The sequence below is a fragment of the Lontra canadensis genome, unplaced genomic scaffold (genome assembly GCF_010015895.1).
Source record: "Lontra canadensis isolate GAN:19392208 unplaced genomic scaffold, GSC_riverotter_1.0 scaffold9, whole genome shotgun sequence".
In the NCBI taxonomy this organism is placed as follows: Eukaryota; Metazoa; Chordata; class Mammalia; order Carnivora; family Mustelidae; genus Lontra; species Lontra canadensis.
The window spans coordinates 35,172,582-35,196,552 of record NW_022631003.1 but is presented as its reverse complement, the minus strand read 5'-3'; the positions used below and the strand labels follow the sequence as shown (position 1 = coordinate 35,196,552).

Sequence of the window (23,971 nt, the reverse complement as noted above, 5' to 3'; positions counted from 1 at the left end):
CCCAGCATGCAGAGCAGTAAGAGCCTCCCCACGCGGGGAGGGCGCCACAGACGCCCTAGAACAGGGCACCCATCAGACGGGCTGCAGTCCCGGCGCTCAAGCCCTCAAAGGAGGGCTTGGACGAGCACCCGCACAAAGGACAGCGGCCGACAGGAGAAAGGGCTGCAGAGCTGGGGGCGAGGCGGGGCTGGGCGCTCCCTGTGTTTTGAGGGGCAGGACCTGGCACCAACCTCCACGAAGGCATCAGTCAGGTCACTAGCTCGGTCCATCACTGGCAAATGGCGCCCGGCCACGATTTTCACCTTGAGCTTGCCAGGCATCTTCTCGGCTTCGGCCTCTCCTTGGGCTCCTGCAGAAACAAACAAGCGAGTCTGCGCCGAGCTCCCAGCCGGGCGGGGGAGGGGCGGGAGCGCGCGGGGAGCTGCGCCTCAGCGGGAACGCGCGGGGTAACTGACAGCCAAGGGCGCGCGAGGGCGCGCCACGCCGCCGATCGCCACTCACTCTCGGATGAATGAGGGGGCCGTCCAGCGCTGGCGCTGAGGCTTCATTCCGGAGAGGCAGCCGGAGGAGTGGCCCCGGTGGATTCTTCCACCCTGGTCCCACAGCGTTGGCAAGAGAAGCAAAAGCCAGCCAACATCCTGTGGACGACCTGCCACCCCTACTTCTGTTTTCCTCCCCCCAAAATGGCGGCTCTCGAGGCGTGGAGGGAACATCGATCATTCGGCGCTCGGCCCACTTCGCAGTAGCGAGATTAAATCGGCGGAGAGCAGATGGAGGGGGCGGGGCGGACTTCCAGGAAGCCAGAGGGCAGGGAAATGGGTTGAGCCCTGCATCATCCACCGAGCCAGGGCAGTGGGTCCGTGCGCAGCTGTTTGCGAGCGGGCTCCGTCCTTCCCGAGCATAGCCTGCGTAGGGCTCGGGGGCATCGCGGGTCTCTCCCTTCCCAGCTACAAACGTCGCCCTGTCGAGGGCTGTGATAGAAGGAGCAGAGGCGGAGACTGTTAGAGGAGAGATGTCAGTCGGGCTTTAACCATGTTTGTAAAATCAGTTTACCTGGAAGGAATGCAGTTTTGGTTTTATATGAAGGAGAGTAAGAAATTTTAGGGACATCTCGGGTAGTCGTAAATATTCTATAGCAACATTTTTTTATTCAGTCATGTACACGTGTGCTGGGCTGTAAATGTTACTGTGGGTCTTGGGGAAAAACAAAACTTTGAAATCCAAAGCCCCTGGTTAGAGAGTTTCCCCTGCACGCCCAGATGGACGTGGTGTGTTTACTAAGGATCAACAAGCCAAAGACCTACCTTGCAGGCGGGAGTTCAGGACCTCCTCCGCTATGAAATTTCTAGACAACTGCAAAAAAACAAACCTGATGCTCTTAATGAAACACCTGGAACAATCGACCCAGTAATATATGTAAATAAACATGCAAAAAAGAGGCGAAATCTGTAGGCTCAAACCATCGGGAAAAAAATTAGGAAAATTGAGGCACACGCACAGGATGTCACCATATACCGAGTATCAACAGTACATGCCATATCAAATAACAAAATCGCCGTTAACAATTCAGGTAGAAAGATTTTACCACTGGATTCATTAGGAATGGAAAATTCCCAAACGAAGATTTTTTTTTTTAACTGATACACCTTTTCTTTTTTTTTTTTTTTCCCCCTTTTAAGATGTATTTGAGAAAGAGAGAGCATGGGGATGGGTGTGGGCAGAGGAAGAGAGAGAACCCAGAGCAGATTCTGCACTGAGCCAGGAGCCCTTTGCAGGGATGGCTCTCAGGACCCAGAGATCATGACCTGAGTTGAAACCAAGAGTGGGATACTTAACCCCCTGAGTCACCCATGTGCCCCAAACTGATAAATCTTTTTAACCTTAAAAATACTGAACAGGTTGGGGCATCTGGATGGCTCAATGGTTGGAGTAAGTGACTCTTAATCTTGAGGTTGTGAGTTCAAGCCCCACATTAAGTGTAGAGATTACTTAAATATTTTAAAGAAAATACTGAACAGATTAAATTAACTCTAGGCAGTGGTGACCCAGAATTCTCTTTAGAAGGCAAAAGTTCCTTCTATAGAGGGAATGTTATTCACGTAAATGAGAAGTTAAAATCTTACAAAGAGAAAAGAAAAAGTCTTCCTCAAAATAAAAATCTATAAGATAAATCACTGACTTTTCAGACCAAAGAAAACTTCATCCACTCAAACTATGAAAAAAGACTAGAAGAGTACAGCTCACATGAGGATTTCTTTGCATCCTACTGCAGCTTTTGGTGGAGTCTAACTCTACTTTTAAAATGCCTTTACCAAACACTCACGGTGAGCAACACTATGTGATAAGTTAATTTTGGTGTGTTTTGTTTTGGTGGTAGAGTTGAAATAGACTTTTTTTTTTAAGATTTTATTTATTTGAGAGAGGTGAGAGAGAAAACACAGAAAGAGGGCAAGGGAGAAGAAAACACCCCACTGAGCAAGGAGACCAATGCAGGGTTTAATCCCAGGACCCTGAGATCATGACCTGAGCCAAAGGTGAGCACTGGGTGTTGTGTGTAAGTAATGAATCAATGAGTTCTACTCCTGAAACCAATAATGCACTGTATATTAACTAACTAGAATTTAAATAAGAATTTGAAAAGAAAAAGAAGTACTCAAACATAGAAAGAAAAAAATCAGAAAACTGAAGTTTTGCAACAATCTTCATGGAAAACAATGCTTTGTATTATAAGATGTTGTGATATAAAAATATATTTGCAAATTGCACAATTAGAGGTTAGCGATCTCAGCCTCCTAATTAGTATCCTGTAAGGTACTTGTACATATATACCTGTTGCCTTAGGCTTCATTAACAGGAGATTATAATTAAGATGTTTCCTGAAGACTTTTTTTTAGTAGAATTAATCCTGACTTCAGTTTGTTTTCTAATAATGGTACTAGTTTCTTTTAATTAATGCTGGGAGCAGTGTTAACTTTCCTGACAAATCTATCATGATCTGGTTCCTAATTAGCTTCTGTAGCTTCATACTTCACCACTCTTTTTGCATCTTAGATCCCATAATAATAACATGTATTGAGTACCAGCTACTGAATTCAGTGCTTCACAGCTTTTAAAGGTCCCTAGAGTCTTATACAATAGGAATTATCAGCCTTCATTCTATAAGTGAAGAATTTGAGACTTTGCAATGTTTACTCGATAATGACCCAAAGTCACGGAGCTAGTAATGTTGGAGGCAGGATTTATATCTAAGCAATTTGATTCCAAGAACCCCACTTTAAAGGCTGTATATAGTTTCCTATAAACTATGCTTTTTTTCTTTTTCTCATACTCTTCCTAGAAAACACTTAAGAATTCATAACTCAGGGGGCGCCTGGGTGGCTCAGTGGTTAAAGCCTCTGCCTTCAGCTCAGGTCATGATCTCAGGGTCCTGGGATCGAGTCCTGCATCGGGATCTCTGCTCAGCAGGGAGCCTGCCTCCTTCTCCTGTCTCTCTCTGCCTGCCTCTCTGCCTACTTGTGATCTGTCTGTCAAATAAATTTAAAAAAATCTTTAATAAAAAAAAAAGAATTCATAACTCAGAATGTTATTTCTAATGTCTTCTCTTAACTCCTTCCTGATAAACGTACTCTTCACTTTCACTACTATGCTACCACTAAATTTAATGCATCTATTATTGCACAGTCTTTATACATAATTCTTTATCTTTCCCTCTCCCCTATTAAACTTTGAGCACCTTGAAGGAAAGGACTATTTCCTGTCCATCTCTCAATTCTCAGTTCCCTCCCTGTGCCCTTCATGTAATCCACAAATTCTTGTGCAATTAAATGTTAATAACACGTATACATTTACTGTTTTGCTCTCTCTTTTCTGGCTTCCTAAAATGTTCCTTTGAATCCCTCTCCATCCCCAAGGTTAAATTTCTCAAGGGTTATCTATAATTGGTGCCCTCTCCTCACTTCACAAATAGTCCTAAAACTATTTCTGACTTTGGGGCACCTGGGTGGCTCAGCTGGTTGAGCAACAAACTCTTGATTTTGGCTCAGGTCATGATCTCAGGGTCATGTGATCAGGCCCCACTGTGGGCTCTGCCCTCAGCATGGAGTCTGCTTGAGATTCTCTCCCTCTGCCCTCCCCCCACTCACATGCACTCACACACACACACACACACACGCACACACTCTCTCTCTAAATTAAAAAATAATAATAAAATAACAATAAAAACAAAACAAAAACTATTTCTGACATTAGCTACAACCACTCTACCAAAACAACTTTCTCCAAGGCCATCAATGACCTTTGATTGCTAAATCCAGAGGATAGTTTTCTTTCTACAGGATTCCCAGTAGCATCTGACACTGTTAATCATGTTCCCCTTGAAATGGTTTTCCACTTTATATTCAGATACCATGCTTCTCTTGTATGTTGCACCACATAAATATTTGCCTTCTCAGCTTCCTCACTGGTCTTAACAAAAGTATGAGTTTTCCTCAGGGTTTCAGTTCTTGACCCTCTTCTCTTCTAACTATACTCTCTCCTTAGGTGATCTCATTCATACCTGTAATTTCAATTTCTATCTATTTAGCAGAGGATTCTGATGTTTTTATCTTTATCCCACAACTTTCTTCTGGTATCTGGACCCATATATTCAAAATGCCAGGTTCCTATTTCCAATTGGAGTATCAAAGTGACCTTAAAGTCAATATCCAAAACTGATCTTATTTTCTTTCTCTCTCCCACAAGGACAACAACAGCAATGACAACAACAACAAAATAAAAAGCCTGGTCCTTGTCTACTCTGTTACCCGTCTCAAATTGCAGAACACCAGCTACCTAGTCAAGTGCTTAAGCCAGAAACTCACCAGTTTAAGTTGGATACAAATGGCAACTTGAACTTTCAGGTTTTTTACTTTGATTTACTTCTGAAGCAGCAGATCAGCTGAATAAAGGGGTAAAAATGAGTTAAATAGCTAGGTCAGCTCATCTTCCCAGTGGTTCCTTATTTCCCATGAAGGTGTTGTAAGGGCCTACTTAGCCAGAGTGAGCCATTTTGTTGTTTATGCAGTAAACTTAGATTGAACCTGCCCCTTCCCCCAAGAGGAAAGCGCTTAGAAACAGAACTGGTGAAATATGGCCAAATAGCCCCCGATAACGGAGTCCAGATTCAAGGACATGTCCGGCCAGATGGAAACGTCCAATCAAGGGAAAGCGCACGTATTACCTCCCTACCCGCCAAGGACGTGTTCGGCCAGGTGGACACGTCCAATCAAGTAAAAGTGCACGTATTACCCGCCAGGGAGTGTGAGCCCCCACCTTTTGGGCACCAGACAAAGGCGCCAATTCTAGCCAAGGTCATAGGCTGAATTAGATGACTATCATGGGGTAGAATGTAATTCAATTGGCCACCTGTGTGTGGCCAGGCTCAACCACACGGACTTTACTCTATAAAAGTTAGTCTGTGAGACTGGGAGGGGTCGCCTCTTTGCAAGAGACTGCCCTGGCCGGTCAGTTTGATTCTCGATGCTTGGCGCGAAATAAAGCTTTGCTTGACCTTCGCCTTGTATCAGTCTCGTCCTTTTGTCTACGGACCCTTTCAGTATGTCTCGTGTATAGTAGGCACAATGACCTCATTAAGTAAAACCTTCTCTAGATTGGAAGATTACTGAAGTAGAACATATTGCTTTGTATCAGTACCCATCAATGCTCTCAGTGAGCCACGTCACCTAGGTGTAATGGAAAGGTTATAGGCCTGACTTTCTGATCAAGCCAGCACCCAGGACAAGCTCTTCTTATCTGTTTCTGTACTGCAAAGCCTAGAGGTTTTCTACTTATATCACCAAGTGTTATTGTCTATAACTCCTAAAGATTTCTCAAATCCATCTACTTTCCACTATTATTTCTCACGTGGAAGACTGTTATCCCCAATTCCACTCTTGCTTTCATCTACTCCATTCAGCATAAAGTAGTGCAAGTGATCTTTTTAAATAACAAATATTCGTATCACTTTGTATTAGGGAAACTGCTTGTCAAAGATCCCTATTCTTGGCAGGCCTTTTTCTTTATAAGAAAGTAAAAATGTCCAGAAATTCAAGAGCAGGACATCAGAAGTGGGTTTTTAATTTATTTTTGCATTCTTGGGTTTTTTAAAGTCAAACAATGCCTTCTCCCCCTTGTGTTAATTAATCGCCTAGAGATTATTCCCTTTCAACTGAATTGTTGTTCAAATGCATTGTTCCATTTCGGTATCTACAAATTGAAATAGATCGCAATTCACCTCAGATCGTAGGATCCAAATTATAAGCCTGACCCTTAAAAGTTAACACTGTATTTCCTCTTATGCATATCATTTTTTCTTTGCCAGTTAGGTGGCACTAATAGAGTTTTTATGATCCAGTAAGCCATTATCTTCACAGAGATACTAACACATTAATTGGATTAATTATACTGATATATAATTTCCTAACCCCTTTGTTAACTTCAAATCATCTCCTGCTTTTGGAAGAGGAGTCCAGTAATATATCCAGTGTACCTTGGAAAGCAAAACTAGAGCTATATATTTACTAAATTGTCATGAACAAGATTCAGTTCCCAATGTGGATAAGTGTTACTCAATAGAAGAGTGCTGACAAATAGAGTGGTTACTAATTACTACAATTGATGGCAAGAACAAAAGTGAGCTGAGTTCATGGCTAGTATCCTGTATAGCCTACTGTGATATGAACCCTATTTGATCTGTTCTAGATAGCTTGGTAAGGGATTTTTAAACCGGCTATAAGTTGGGTTGATTCCCACAGGAGGAAATAGTTTCACACACTACTGGTGCCATACTTGCAGACCTCTACTGCAATTCAAATGAAGTGAAGTTGAAATTTTAACAATACTGTGGAAAACATATTGGAATAAGATAACTCAGTTACATATCTTTTAATACTAAAGATGTTGGGACTTAAAAAAGAAATAAATAAAGATGTTGGGACTTGAACAAATTTAAATTTAAATCCAGCTGCGTACCCTGGGACCTTACCCACTGCTGTTCCCCTTGTGTCTTGACAACCAGGTAGATAATCTGTGTAGTGCTTCCCATTTGGATAAAGAAACTGACCACCACCTCCACCAGCTAAGGGAGGTTTGTTCAAACATACACTGATTCATACTCCTCTTGAGTGCCTGTTTACTTCTATTTAGTCAAAAACCAAGATTTAAAATCTAGACTATAAGACTCTGCTAGATCATGTAATCTGGCCCCTACCAATGATACTAGCTTTATTTTTCATGACTCTTCCACATAAGATGACTTGTGCCATCTGATTGATCTCCTTTTGACTACTTGACTCACCCTTCCCCCACCCTGCTGGGTGTTTTGAGATATTTCCTCCCCTGCTAACCACTAGGCGACTGGGGATGGGGAGGAGAATTTAGGTGTAAAATAGATCCTGACACTGGCAAATGGTGGTAATTTGCCTTCGGTTAGTGAACATTCCCCCTCTTTCCTTCCTGTAACACAGCATTTGCAAACAACAAAGTATTTTTAAAATTCTATTTCTGTGATCATATTTTCCACAAGAGTGTAAAAGTCCTGAGGCATAAATGAGCATCACTGTGCCTTGGAAAAAAGTAAGTGAGGTGAAGAATGATAGCTGAGTGCTGAATTGTTGTTGTTGTTAGGTAATTAAATTGATCCCTTATTTGATACTCTCTTTCCCATCTCTGGAATAAACCATACATATTCTCACTTGTTGCTCCTATTCCTCTAGAATGTACCTTCTCTTCCCACCTACTCAAATCTTACTGCCTCTCTCAATATCAATTAATATTTACTGACAACACTTTATATATAAAGGCATTAAATGTAGACCTTTATCTCCAGAAGGTTACAATTTAGGTGTGTTGTAGATAAAACATGTATATATAAGAAATGTAACTATAGTAAGTGACTATATACTGTTGGGTATTAACAATGGTTTGGACAATAAAATATTAAAGTAGTTTATAAAAATAATTTGGACATAATTAGGGAAGAAGCCTCACATAGAAGGTAGAATTTGAATGGGACATTTCTAGATGCATGGGAATTCATTTAGAAAAAAACAAATCAACAGCAAAAATGATTTAAAAAAAAAATGTTTATGGCATAGTCCAGAAACTGTGAGTAAGCTAGTTTGGCTAGAATTGGGATTTTTTTTTTTTTTTGTAGAAAAATGATAATTTGAGAGGCAGATAAGCTATGCCTGGAAATATACGTAGCAATCAGAATTAGGAAAGGGGCGATTCAACAGATAAAGCTGATGATCAAGAACATTCTTGATCTTCAAAAGAAGCCATTGGAGAATTTTTTTGGTGGAAAGAAGCATAAGTGGAACAATATTTTGGTACAATGACAGTTACATGAGGACTCAGGTTAAATTGAATTGCTGAAGACCAGAAGCAAAAAAATCATTATTGTACTTTCATTATGACAAACGAGTCTAGTTTTGTTCATGTTGAGTTCCATGAAGTCTTCCTCAACCATTCTAATCTGTTTTGACCTCCCTAAAGCTTGGTGACTTCACAAGAATTCATTATGCTCACTGCTCTGTGGGTTAGTTGGATAGTTCTGGAGGGAAAACTAAAGGGACTTCCTTTTTGGAAAGGCTCCATCTCTGCTGTTTTCCTGCTTAGCCCCATTTCCTCATGCTCTATATTTTATCTTGCACCTGAATAAGTCAAAAAAAGCTATGTTCCCACTCCAATGGGGGAAGCAAGAAAGTTAATCATTTTTTAAATTTCATCATAAGCCCCCAAACACCTGATGACATCTTAAGAACTGGATCCCAAATGTGTTCCAGGACATTAGCTTTGAACAAACCTCAGCTGACGCTGATATCAATACCCCCTACCTTCAGTGATTTATGAAATAACACCTATTGTTCACTTGTCACTCACCTTTGATCAGACCCTGCCCTGGATTCCCGAAAAAACACGTACCCTGGACCCCTTTCCAGTATAAACCCCTAACCCCAAGCAGTAAAGAAGCTTACTCTCCTTTCCTTTCCAAGTCCCCCAGACACTCCATCTGCTATACTCAATCACTTAGACTAGTCAGTAAACTCTGCTTTCACTTCCTCCTGGCTTGAATTTGATTTCTATCCTGTGTGAAGCCAAGGAAGGACCCTCTTGGCTGGTCCTGTGGGACATCCCTCTGGGTCCTCTGACTTGGCCTGCTTACATCAGTTCTGTAGGTTTTACTGGACCCATTCATATCACTGCATATAGGCTGACTACACTGGAATGTGGCCTTACAAATCTGTCTTTGGCACTGCCTGTCAGGTCTCTTCTGCATAACAGGATCGATCCTAGGCAGGATGGATTGGCTCTAACATGGTGGCCTCAAACAGCATTCCAATAGGGCAAAAGCTATCTGCTGGTGAAATGCATTGCCTTCACTGTTTACAAAGTTTGAAAAATACATCTGTGGCCAGGACCCATTGTCATGACCTAGTCACGTCTTCCCTTGCAAAGTGACCTTGATGCCTAAAATGACATCAAACTAAAATGTTTTGTTTTTTATGTTTAGGGTCTTGAAAGGTGGGCTTCCTTTAATTGAAGTGTTGCATAAATACAAAAATTCTCACGACATAGAGTAAGATACAAAGGCAAAAACATCCTTTGTACTTTTTTCCTTTGACTTTGTCTTAGTTTTTAAAAGTTTGTATTTCGAATCAAATAATCCTAGCCTTGGGGCACCTTAAACGTATAATGACAGTATATCAAATCCATCTCTTTCCAGATAAAAGATTGTCTAATGTTCCAAAAGTCCTTGTCATCCACAACTTTTCCCACTTTTTGTTATTCTGACTCAAATAGAAATGATGGTTTACGGTGTTCCCTGAAGATCAGTAATTTTGAGAAAAATAAGCAGGGATTAGCAGAATGAAGATACCTTAGTCCATTTCCTCAATTATTACAGGCTTGGAGTAACAACACATGAAGATTTAATAACTAAGATGTAAATAAAAAATAGCTGATGGATGACATTTGAAAGTTGCCTGGAAATTTTTTGCTTGGAGTTAAAAGAACAGATAAGTTGAAGAATAAAGTTGGGGCGCCTGGGTGGCTCAGTGGGTTAAAACCTCTGCCTTCAGCTCAGGTCATGATCTCAGGGTCCTGGGATCCAGCCCCACATGGGGCTCTCTGCTCAGCAGGGAGCCTGCTTCCTCCTCTCTCTCTGCCTGCTTCTCTGCCTACTTGTGATCTCTGTCAAATAAATAAATAAAATATTTTTTTTAAAAAAGAAGAATAAAGTTGATCATAGGATATAGTACTTTGATGTTTCATTATGTAATAAGCTAAAATATAAATTTAATAATTATTTTAAAATACCTTTAAAAAATATATTTTTAAGTAGTCTCTACACCCAACATGGGGCTCAAACTTAAAACCCTGAGATCAGGGGTGCCTGGATGGCTCAATGGGTTAAGCCTCTGCCTTCAGCTCAGGTCATGATCTCAGGGTCCTGGAATCAAGCCCTGCATCGGGCTCTCTGCTCAGCGGGGAGCCTGCTTCCCCCCACCCCTGCCTGCTTCTCTACCTAGTGATCTCTCTCTCTCTGTCTCTCTGTCAAATAAATAAATAAAATCTTTAAAAAAAAAAAAAAACCCTGAGATCAATAAAGATACAAATGTAATGATCCAAAGGGGAGCATGCACCCAAGTGTTTATAGCAGCAGTGTCCACAATAGCCAAACTATGGAAAGAGCCAAGATGTCCTTCAACAGATGAATGGATAAAGAAGATATGGTATATATATATATATATATATATATTATGCTAAGCAAAATAAGTCAATCAGAGAAAGATAATTATCATATGATCTCTCTGATATGAGAAATTTGAGAGGCAGGGAGTGGAGCCATGGGGAGTAAGGAGGGAAAAAAATGAAACAAGATGGGATCAGGAGAGAGACAAACCATAAGAGACTCTTAATCTCAGGAAACAAACTGAGGGTTGCTGGAGGGCGGGGAGAGGGATAAGGTGGTTGGGTTATGGACACTGGGGAGGGTATGTGCTATGGTGAGTGCTGCGAATTGTGTAAGACTGATGATTCACAGACCTGTACCCCTGGGGCAAATAATACATTATGTGTTAATTTAAAAAAAAGAGAGAGAGAAAGAAAAACGCTGAGATCAAGAGTTGCATACTCCAACTGAGCCAGCCTTGTATCCCTTAAAATATTTTTTATAGTCAGCATCATAATTGACTGAATCAAAGGCACATTTCCATCCTCTCCCTACCTTGCCAGGATGTAACCTATCCACAGAGAAAACACTTGATGGGCCCTCCTTGGCACATGGTGATGGTAACTGAAATTACAGAAATGGTGTCTAGGAGAAAATAAGCACCCTGCTCCTTGGGGGCTTTTATTTTTATTTATTTAATTATTTATCAACTAACAAATTGTTTCTTTTTTTAGAATTAATTAATTTTTTAAGGATTTTATTTTTAATTCATTTGATAGGGAAAGCACAAGCGGGGCGGGGGGGGAATAGACTCCCTGCTGAGCAGGGAACCCAATGCAGGGCTCAATCCCAGGACTCTGAGATCACCACCTGAGCCAAAGGCACTTACCCCACTGAGCCACCCAGGAGACCCTCTTTTTAAAATTAATTCAATTAGCCAAGATATAGTACATCACTAATTTCAGATGTAGAGTTCAAAAATTCATCAGTTGTGTATAACAGGGCTAACAGGGCTTTTTTTTTTTTTTTAATCCCTCTCTATTAAGTGGTTACAAAACAGACAGCTGTTGCTTAAGATATCTGGCACTCTGAATAACAGAAAGAAAACTTAACAAAAGCTTTGGGTTTCTAACCTTCTAAACAATGCACAAGTTCCAAAATATGAATGGCCAATTTAAATGAATGGCCACTCTGTAAAATTTAGAAACTGTTAATTCAGCTGAAGAAGAGCCTTTGCTCTTCTGGAGCTTTAGCTCATCATACATTGAGCTCTTACCAGACTCCTTACTTAGGGAATTCCAAATGCCCTTCCCACTCCTCAAGCTTCCAGTTCTATCCTACCTCTGGGCTAGATCTAATTTGCCACAACATTAAAACTAAAATTTTTTAAATTAAACTTTTAAGTTTGAGATGAAACTTTTAGGTTCACGCGCAATTATGAGAATAGAGGAATCCCATGTACCATTTACCCAGTTTCCCCTAGTAGTAGCAAAACTCTAGTATAACGTAACCACCACCTGTTATTGTTAGCTCTCCAAAAGAATGTTTTATTGTTTTATGGATTAGCTACTCATGGGCACCCATTGGCCAACGGGGGTAGCCTGCCCAAGCTAACTGTGTGACCAGTTGAAGTGAAGAGTCCTGCTGGAAGAACTGCATTAGTCTTATTAATCACACTGAATGCAACGAATTATATAATTCTGAGTTGTTCAATCTAATGCCATTAAAGAAGTAGTTCTCTGTGGGAAAGTGGGGAAAAGTACCAAGAAAAATCTTAGGTGTTTTTGTTTACTTACTGGTTGCATTGTTTTCAAAATACACTTACTTTTCCCATTCTGATAAGCTTGCATGTGCAGTGCTGTGGTGGGCAAAATAGCACCTAATTTTCCACCCATCTGTGTGCATGCCCTAATAATTCCTGGGACTGTGACTAAAATGACTTTTCCTCTTATGATTACGTTCTTCTATGGCAGAAGGGAGCCTGAGATATGGAGATTAATCTAGGTAGGCCTAACCTAACTATATGAACTCTTTAAAAGGTGGGGAGTTGTCTCTGGCTGGTTGCAGAAGACAAACTTTGAGAACTGTGCTCTGACTGGCCTGGAAGAAAGCAAACATACCATGTTGTGAAGTAACAATGGTGGCCGTGGGGAAAAGACCTAACAGCAGCCTTTCATTGCTCAGAGCAGGGCCTGGCTGACAGCCAGCAAGTAAATGGAACTTTGGTCCTACAATCACAAGGAACTGAAACACCAAGGAGCTTAGAAGTGAATTTTTCCCCAGAGCCTCCAGACAAAAACTCAGTCCGGCTGTCTCCTTGGTTTCAGACTTGTAGTACCCTGAGCGGAGAATGCAGCCACCATGCCACACCTCTGAACAGGTGGTAAGGTAGAAGATGGGAGAGAAACTCAGGGGACTCTGTAATGACCCCTCAAAATTCTCTAATGACCTCTGCCTTTGAGAGTCAGCATACTAAAATTACATTGTGAAACTGGGATGTAACAAAGATTTACAGCAAAAGGAAGATAAGAATAAATAAAATGTCATGTGGCCCTGACTCATGATGGAGTCATATACGGTAGTAGCAAGCCCAGCATAGGCATGTGTAATTCACTATTGTCATGAATAAAAACTTCTGGTAGGGGACACATATGTCATATCTAGGCATATGCCTCACTGTGTAAAAAACTTAGAAGCCCCTGCTAAACCTCAAAATTTCTTAATTTTTTCACTCTCTCTTGCTTTGTTACTTCGTATCTCTAAGGAAAGTGGATTTCTCATTGTTGTTGAAGTAACCCCTTCTTCCTTTTATGTTCGTGGCACGTTCAAGAAAAAGCCCAGTCTGTGCATTTTTTTTTTTAATTTTTCTTGCTAGGAAGACAAATACAGTTGCATTTAAACTAAATAGACACTACATAGGGTTTTAATATAAATACATAATCTTAGCCCTCTTCGAGAAGTCACATTCATTCATCCATCCAACAAATACCTATTCAGCTGCAGGTATGTATCTTTAAGTTAGGCTCCAGGGATAAAGAGAAACAACATGATCCCTGTTGGAGGAACATACAGTGTAGAGGTAGAGGTGGGGTCCTAACAGGGAAATGCAATGCAGCAAGGCAAATGCTATGGGAGAGGCAAGACAGGGAGTTGAGCACACATTGAGGAGGGGTGGCTAATCCAGTTGGGGCCGGAGCGGGGGGGTGGGGGGAGACAGAAATCAAAAAAGGCTTCCCTGTGAAGTGTTTCCTATTGCTGCTGTAACAAACTGCCACAAACTTAGTGACATAAAACAACATATATTTGTACAGCATGGCGACTACACTTAATGAAAGTTGTTTAGAGAGTAGATCTTAAAAGTTCTCATCACAAGAAAAAAAATGTAACTATGTGCGGTGATGGATGTTAATTAAGCTTACCGTGGTGATCATTTCACAATATATACAAATATCAAATAATTACATTTTATACCTGAAACTAATACAATGTTATATGCCAATGATATATCAATTGAAAAAAAACAACAGCACAAATTTATTTTCTTACAGTTCTGGTCTCTGGATATTGGAAGTCCAAAATCAAGGTGTCCACAGGGCTGTATTCCTTCTGGATGCTCTAGAGAAGAATCTGTTCCTTACCCTTTCCTACTTCTATACACCACATACATTCCTTGGCTAACGGCCCCCTTTCAGCAATGGCATCACTTTGACCTCAACTTCCATATCTCATCTTCTCTCTTACTCTGATCCTCCTGCCTCCCTCTTGTGAGGGCCTTTGTGATTACACTGGACCCACTCAAATAATCCAGGATAATCATCCCCTTTTCAAAATTCTTAACCAAATCATATCTACAAATTCTGTTTTACCATGTAAGGTAAGAGGTGCTCAGGATTAGGATGTGGATGTCTCTGTGGGAGAAGGAGGCTTTATTTAGCCTGCCACAGGAAGTAACTAGAGAAGGAGAATAAAGAGTCTTCCAGAAAGTGGAAACATGGGGAAAAGCATTAAAGGGACTTAGATGTTGGGGAATTACAGAACTTTATAGGTAAGTATCTTGGCTATAAAATAATAGTATTTACCCCCACCTCATCATATAGGATGAGATAATACATTAAGGCTCTAAACACAATATGTTCATTCTGTGCTCTTGTGTAATGTTAGTCATGGTGATGATGAGTAAAGGAAATGGAAATCTACAGAAGAGGCTTAAATAGTAATCAGGGACCAGCAAGTCTCATTGAATTAACCTGAGAGGTATTCATTGAAGAATTTTAAGCAGAAATGTGGCATGAATTCACATGTATTTTAGTTGACTGTCCTTGCTGAATGGAAAACAGAGGGCAAGAGACAAGATAGAGGTAGTAAGTAGAGCTGGAACAAGGGTGAATTAAGTGAAGCACTTGCTTTGTATGCACAATTTAAGGAGGCACCAGAAAACTCAGTAAACAAGATAAACAACATTTTCATGCAATATATTTTTTTAACTAATCTGTACCCCAGCATGGGGCTCAGACTCAGCCCTGAGATCAAGACTCATACACTCTACTGACTGAGACAGCCAGGCGCCCCAGTGAAATATTTTTTAAAAATAAAAATTAGTGATGGGGCCCCTGGGTGGCTCAGTCCTAAAGCGGCTGCCTTCAGCTCAGGGCTCAGGTCACAGTTCTGGGATGGAGCCCTGCATCAGGCTCGGCTCACTGCTCAGCGGGAAGCCTGCTTCTTCCTCTCCTGCTTTCCCTACTTGTGTTCCATCTCTTGCTGCCACTCTCTCTGTCAAGTAAATAAAATCTTTAAAAATATATATATAATAAATCAATGCAAAAAATCCATGATGAAAAATTTATGAAAATTGTAAATAAAGTCAGGATTATTAGGGAGAGAGATTATTATGTGAGAGATGATGAGAGCCTGAAGCAGCAAAGTAACAGTGACTATAAAGACAGTTGGATGGATTAAGGATAGCTATGAAAGGAATTGTGGCAGCAGAGGTTGGTTTTAAGAGAATATACTTAAGGGGATACAAAAGTTTAGAGAGGGGAAAGGGTAGGGCGTGTCAAGGAGGAAATTAAAATCTATTTTGGACATATTGAGTTTAAGAAGACTGTAATACATTCAACTTGGAGATTCCAAAAGAAAATTTAAAAACAATTAATTTTTTCAAGGCAAAATTTATTACACCAAGCTTTTCTGCTCCCTCACCTGTTAGCCTCTTAGGTTCTTCACTATTATCGTCTTGCCAGACCAGTTCTATAGGAGGAAAGAAAAGGATCTTAAAGGACCTAATTCCTTGGAGTACAGTAGTCAAAGGTTGGGGGCTAATTTTTGGAAGGGAGATGACCAGGAAGGGTCAGGCATGTGTTAGAGCAACTGACGGATCTTCACTTTGTCCCTGAACCATTTTCAGATTATTACATCGTCACTCTCTTTGTTCCTTTGTGATTCATGACATCAACCTCTAACCTTTGTTGGTACATTTATTGGCAACCTGGTCATTATCACTTTCTCATCAAAGACTTTGACCCCTGGGTGAGCCATCCATATCCTGTTGTTAACCTGGAGCTCTTTCACTCTAAAATCTTATATGCAAACATACCACTCTAGGACTTTGATCTTCCTTCCAATTCTTCCCTTCTGTTAACCATCAGTACCTTGAGCTCATCAAGACTTAGTTACCCTTGACCCTCTGACATCGGTGTCTATCGGCTGCTTTCCACTTTCACTTCTTTTTCTATCCTGTTTATATTGCAGTGGTGCATCGCTTCAGACATTTTGTATTGATATCCTCAATTCCCATGCTTTGTATGCTGTTGTCATATTACCTGATAGACTAACTCTGCAAGATGCATGTTGGGGTGCCTGCCTGGTTCAGTCAGAAGAGCATGCAACACTTAATCTCAGGGTCGTGAGTTTAAACCCTATGTTAGACACGGAGCTTACTTAAAAATAAAATAAAATAAAATAAAATAAAATAAAATAAAATAAAATAAAATAAAATAAAATAAAGAGATAGAAGTTATGTATTACACAACAGTACCCTACAAAGGGAAGAAGTGGAAACCAACCCAGGCTCTATTCAAAGTCCTGCGGTAGTTCTTCCCTGACAATGCACCTTTTTCTAATCTGCCACAGTCTAGGGACGCCCTGGGTGGCTCAGTAGGTCAAGCACCTGTCTGAGGCTCAGGCCGTGATCCCAGGGTCCTAGGATCAAGTCCCCATGGGGATCCTTGCTCAGCAGAGAGCCTGCTTCTCCCTCTGCCTGGCACTGCCCCTGCTTGTGCTCGCTCTCTTGCTCTCTGACAAATAAATAAATAAATAAAATCTTAAAAAAAAAAAAATCTGCCCAGTCCAGTGCAGAGGTCCACAAACTGGGCACTGCAGACCAAATCTACCTGCCGCCTATTTTTGTATAGTTCACAAGCTACTAATTATTTTTACATTTTAACCAGTTAAAACATTCAAAATAAGGATATCTTATGACACAAGAAAATTGTATTAAATTCAAATTCTAGTGTCCATAAATAGTTTTATTTGACTATGTAGTCATGCTCATTCGTTTACATATTGTCTGTGGCTGATTTCATACTACAGAGGCCAAGCTGAATAGCTGTAATAGAAACCATCTGGCCTACAAATGCTAAAATATGGACTCTCTGTCCCTTCACAGAAAAAACTTACCTATCCCTGTACTAACGCTTGGACTATTAAATATTTGCTGGAGAAAAACCAACAATTATACAGATTAGTGCACTGAATGATATATTCATGATCCTAAACCCCACCTGGAAACTCAACATTGCCTCGTTTTCCTTCTAATTTTCCTAGTCGGCTCTCTTTTCTTCAGCCTTTCATGTTTTTTCACTCCTCTAAGCCTCCAAACATTTCACCCCCTCATCCCAACAGATGCCTCACCTCCTACTTCTATGCGAAAATAGAAGCCATCCATCACATTCACATTCCCTCAGTCTCCTGCTTCTGTACCTACAAATGTGTCTGCAGTTGCCCTTATCCTTTATTTACTACCTCTTGTTTTAATAGAAGTGGGACTTTTCACTCATTTAAAACAAAAGCTTCAAGCAGTGCTCTGGATACCATCTCCTTCTTCTCCAGTGTCCTACAGAAAGTGATGAGTCCTTCCCTCCCTTGAAGCTTAACACTTCCCTGTCTATTGGTTTCTTCATTAGCATTTTGACAAGGTTATTATCAATGGACATAGTTAACCTTATGCCATCTTCCGTGAAAGAATTTCTTGACTTGGCTTCCAAGAATTCACATTTCCAGTGTTCCTACTTCCTCGTGAGCTGGTCCTCCTGTCTCATTTGCTGGTTCCTTCTCATGTCCCCAACTTTTAAACCAGTAGTACTCAAACATTTTAGTTCCAGGACCCCCTTTACAATATCTTAAAAATTATTGAGAACCTCAAAAAGCTTTTGGTTACATGGCTTATATCTATTAATACTTACTCCACTGGAAATTAAACTGAGACTTTTACAATAATTATCTATTGATTCATTTAAAATAATTATAATCAATTGCATATTAATATAAATACCATTTTATGAAAAAGGAAACTGTCTTTTCCAAAACAAATTGGTGACAAGACTGGCATTTGCTTTACAGTTTTAAAAATGTCTTTAATGTCCAGCTTAGAGGTCTAGGGATCCACAAACTACAGCCTACAGACCAAATGCTGCCCACTGCCTAGTTTACTGGATTTACCAGAACACAGCCATACTCATTCGCTTCTGTATTGTTTATGGCAGCTTTCTAACTACAAGTGAAGAGTTGCGTATTTGTGACAGAGGTCATATGGCCCACAAATCTTAAAATATGGGCTTTTTTAGTACATGGACTTTTATAGAAAAAAAATTGCCCATTCCTAATCCAGTTTTAACAGCTAATTTATTGTAATAGGTTATTGGGGTTGAAACATATGAAGAACGTCTGACCTCATACAGAAATGTATTTGGAAGAGTGTTTCTTTTAAAGATTTATTTGTTTATCTGAGAGAGAGACACAGAGACAGAGCCTGAGGGGGGGTGAGGGGCAGAGACAGAGGGAGAGAATCTCAAGCAGACTCCCCACTGAACGTGAGGCCCCTATGTGGGACTCCATCTCAGGACCCTGAGATCATAACCTGAGCCAAAACCAAGAGTCGGGCACTTAACCAACCGAGCCACCCAGGTGCCTCAACAGCATGCTACTCTTGATCTTGGGGTCATGAGTTTGAGCCTCACGTTAGGTGTAGAGATTACTTTAAAAAATAAGATCTTGGGGTGCCTGGGTGGCTCAGTCATTAAGCATCTGCCTTCGGCTCAGGTCATGATCCCAGGGTCCTGGGATCGAGCCCCGCATCGAGCTCTCTGCTCAGCGGGTAGCCTGCTTCTCCCTCTCCCTCTGCTGCTCCCTTGCTTGTGTTCCCTCTCGCGCTCTGTCTCTCTCTGTCAAATAAATAAATAAAATCTTTTTTAAAAAAGATCTTAAAAAAGAGAGAAAATATCGTTTCCCTGAATTATGCAGATCTTCCAAGTGTCTGCACATCTCATTATACGATATCCAAAAAAATTAGATTTGCTATTATCACTACACATCTAATCAAACAAGTATTAGAAATCTCTCACGCTTCACAGGGGCAGCTATAAGTCTTCCAAAATTCTAAGTTTTGCCTGAAAGTTCAAATTTTATCACTGGCAACTAATGCTATTAGTTGTTTTCCTCGAAGTGGCAAGGTCACTTGGTTCATTTTCAAGGAGATGTCTGTTAAAATACAAGTCTGAAAAAGCACATTTTTTTCTGTTTGTCATTTTTTTCGAGTAAAAATTGTGTTCCACGAAAAATATCAGTTAGTTCAACTTGAAATTCAAACAGAGGCACAAGTGTCTTTCTTTAAGACAAGGCTAGTTTTTTGGCTTGTACTAAAAGTGCTATAAAAGGACTTTCCATGTTGATAGAATGTTAAATAAATATTCACTGAAGGGTTGAGATTCAATGACTAATGTTTACTCTGTCCTCAAGAACATTTTTCAATGAAACTGGCACCTTTATTTTAACTACAAGAGCAGTGATGAAAAGTACAATGGTTTCTAATAGATTTCAGTGATACTGTCTCGATTTGTGCTGAAGTGGCAGCAGATTTGCCCACCATTGTTTTTGTATTTTCAGCGCAGTTGTTAATCGTGGGGTTTTTTTTTTAAAGGCAGATAATGTTTGTGTATTATTACAAAAATAGTTCCAGGCCCCCATGTAAAGATCTCAGAGATCCCATCGAGCCACAAACCATAACTTGAGGGTACTTGCTCTGAACATTCAAGTGTCCCAGGACTTAATCTTGTATTTCCCCTTCTCAGTTTATTCTCAGTTCCTAGATAATTCTTATTCCCATGGCTTTAAGTGATGTATTCTTGCAACTCCTAAATTAATGTCTTCAGCCTGACTATTTCTCTGTAGACTGGTTGTGTATAGATATGATACTGTGTTTTTTAAGAAATACATATTTGATCTTCATCTTACTTCTGGTGTAGAGCACCTAAAACCCTTGGAATTTTCTGGGTAATAAGAGTGATAAATGTGTCTTGATATTCAAAACTAACCTCTTTCAACCATCTCTAAGTTTATGTTAATGAGGGGACTTCTGAAAGGCACCAAGAATGGGGCTTTCTACAAGGGGAACCAACCTGGTGATTGGGTGGCTGGAATTTTCAGTCCTACCCACCGACCGCTGGGGAAGGGAGGCTGGAAGTTGAATCTATGGCTAGTGATTTAATCAATCATGCCTACAGAATTGGAGACTTCATAAAAATTCAGAAGGCCAGTGTTGGACAGCCCCCAGGTTTGTGAACACACAGAGATTCAGAGATAGTGGCTCTCCTGGAGAGGACACAGGGGCTCCCATGTCCTTTCCTACATACCTTGCCCTATGCATCTCTTCCATCTGGCTGCTCCTGAATTATCCTTTCATAATAAACTGGTAATCTAGCAAGTAAATGGTTCTCTAAATCATATGAGTTGCCTGACAAGTAATTAAACCCAAGGAGGGAGTATGTTGGAGTCTCCAAACCATAGTCATTTGGTCAGAAACCTTAGTGTCAACATGAATTTGCCCTGCCATCTGAGGTGGGGGGAGGGCAGTCTTGTAGGTCTGAGCCCTTATCCCATGGGATCTCGCACTACTATCAGGTAGACAGTGTTAGAAATAAGTTAAATTGTAGGATACGCAGCTGGTGTAGAGAATTGTAGGGGAAAAACCCACACATCGATATTGGGTGCAGAATTGTAATAGGTATTTCAAATGTAGTATTTCAAACAGAATTCCTGATCTCACTAATCAGTCCTCCCCAAATTGCTGTTTGCATTCTTCCCGATCTCATGAAACGATCTCATCTGTCTACTTGCCCAGACAAAAAAAAAAATCTTTGAGCCATCCTGACTCTCTTTGTTTCGTACCTCACATTCAATTTGTTAGCAACCTTGTTTGTAGATTTAGAAATCAGATTTTTTTAAATTTTTTTTTATTTTTTTATAAACATATAATGTATTATTAGCCCCAGGGGTACAGGTCTGTGAATTGCCAGGTTTACACACTTCACAACACTCACCATAGCACATACTCTCCCCAATGTCCATAACCCCACCACCCTCTCCCTCCCCCCCTCCCCCCTGCCACCCTCAGTTTGTTTTGTGACATTAAGAGTCTCATGGTTTGTCTCCCTCCTGATCCCATTTGTTTCATTTATTCTTTTCCTACCCCCAAACTCCCCATGATGCATCTCCACTTCCTCATATAAGGGAGATCATATGATAGTTGTCTTTCTCTGATTGACTTATTTCGCTAAGCATGATACCCTCTAGTTCCATCCACCTTGTCACAAATGGCAAGATTTCATTTCTCTTGATGGCTGCATAGTATTGCTATATATATATATAGCAATTGCATATATATATATATATATATATATCACATCTTCTTTATCCATTCATCTGTTGATGGACATCTTGGTTCTTTCCGTAGTTTGGCTATTGTGGACACTGCTGCTATAAACATTCTGGTGCACGTGCCCCTTCGGATCACTACATTTGTATCTTTAGGGTAAATACCCAGCAGTGCAATTGCTGGATCATAAGGTAGCTCTATTTTCAACTCTTTGAGGAACCTCCATGCTGTTTTCCAAAGTGGTTGCACCAGCTTGCATTCCCACCAACAGTATAGGAGGGTTCCCCTTAGAAATCAGATTTTTAACCCTTTCTCATCCTCTGCACAGCTACTATCCAAGAGTCCAAGCCACTATTATATCTTATCTAGGTCATTCCACAACCTTTCTAACTGGTCTTGTTTCTTCCCATGGCTACATATGGGTTTTGTTTTGTTTTGTTTTGCTTTGTTTTTTCAACGTAGCAGCCAGAATAATTTTTTTGAAAGACCAGATCATGTTACTCCTTGGCTCAAAAACGATTATCTTCCTATATGTATCAGTCAGCCTGGGCCACCATAACAAAATACCATAAACTGAGTGGGTCAACCAACAGATCTTTGTTTTCTCACAGTTCTAGAGATCAGAAATCCAAGATCAGGGTGCTAACCTGGTTGGGTTCTGGTAAAAGTTCCCTTCCTGGCTTGAAGACTGTCTTCTCGTTATGCCCTCTCATATCAGAGAAAATGTGAGGAAGCTCTCTAGTGGTTTTCTTATAAGGATACTAATACAGAGCCCTACATTTATGACCTCATTTAACGTTACTTACATTTATAAAGGTTCTTGTATACCTCTATACAGTTACATGGGGGTCGGTTAACATGTGAATGGGGGGCAGGAAGGAGATACAATTCAGTTCATAGAACCATTTCATTCAGAGTAAAAGCCAAAACCCTATGATGATGCTTTAGTTATCTATTGCTGCATAAAATCAATCCCAAAATTTGGTGGCTTAGAACAACATCCATTTTATTTGCTCATAATTCCATGGATTGGAGCAATCTAGGTTTAAGTGGGAGACTCTTCTGCTGCTCTTACCTAGGGTTACTCATGTGTCTGCAACCATCTGGTAGCCTGACCAGGGCTGGACTATAAAAAAGGACCTCACTCACATTTCTTGTGGTAAGTGCTACTGTTGGTAGGGCCATGTGATCCCCCATGTAGCAGACTAGTCCAGACTTCTTCACATGGCAATCTCAAGACTATAAGAAAGAGCTAGCCCCAAGCTTCTGTTTTTGTCTTGATTACTAATATAGCATTGGCCAAAGCAAATCACAAGGTCAAGCTTAGAGTCAATATAGGAGGGTTCTTATTATAAGAAAAATTATACATGGCACATTCTCATTCATATTTTGTAATGTAAAAAGTTACAAACATACCTAAGCAAATTAATAATAATGCGAGAATTGAATGTATTTGTTGAGTATCCTAAAACCACTATATAGAATAATGGCAACTTTCACTCACAGATTATTTACATGGTAATACCCAGTGTGAATACGCTGCTACAAAAATCAAAACAGAAGGTGTAAACTTGAAATGTTTTCTATAATAAAGACCTAGCAGCACGACTATCTAACACTATTTTATCCAGATTGCTTCTGAAACATTGCCAGGGGAATTTTATTTTATTTATTTTTTTTATTAACATATAATGTATTATTAGCCCCAGGGGTACAGGTCTGTGAATCATCAGGTGTACACACTTCACAGCACTCACCATAGCACATACTCTCCCCAATATCCATAACCCCACCACCCTCTCCCTACCCCTTGACCCTCAGCAACCTTCAGTTTGTTTTGTGAGATTAAGATTCTCTTATGGTTGTCTCCCTCCTGATCCCATCTTGTTTCATTTATTCTTTTCCTACCCTCCAAACCCCCCATGTTGCTTCTCGACTTCCTCATATCAGGGAGATCATATGATAGTTATCTTTCTCCGATTGACTTATTTTGCTAAGCATAATACCCTCTAGTTCCATCCATGTCATCGCAAATGGCAAGATTTCATTTCTTTTGATGGCTGCATAGTATTCCATTGTATATATATACCACATCTTCTTTATCCATTCCTCTGTTGATGGACATCTAGGTTCTTTCCGTAGTTTGGCTATTGCGGACATTGCTGCTATAAACATTCAGGTGCATGTGCCCCTTTGGATCACTACATTTGTATCTTTAGGGTAAATACCCAGTAGTGCAATTGCTGGGTCATAGGGTAGCTCTATTTTAAACTTGTTGAAGAGCCTCCATGCTGTTTCCCAGAGTGGTTGCACCAGCTTGCATTTCCACCAAC

General features: G+C 40.4%; 1 protein-coding gene across 14 annotated transcripts in view; it reads right to left on the bottom strand.

The window, feature by feature from the left end:
- The window catches only part of C2CD5 (C2 calcium dependent domain containing 5), a 101,468-nt gene extending 100,767 nt beyond the window's left edge, over positions 1-701 (bottom strand). For all 14 annotated transcript variants that reach the window (XM_032855277.1, XM_032855282.1, XM_032855280.1 and 11 more), the window contains exons 1-2: positions 502-701; positions 231-349 (exon numbers count right to left, since the gene is read on the bottom strand). In XM_032855277.1, coding sequence (XP_032711168.1) covers positions 231-320 — 90 coding nt within the window. In that variant the 5' untranslated portion in view covers positions 321-349; positions 502-701. The remainder of the gene's footprint in view (positions 1-230; positions 350-501) is intronic.
- Positions 702-23,971: the final 23,270 nt, after the last annotated feature.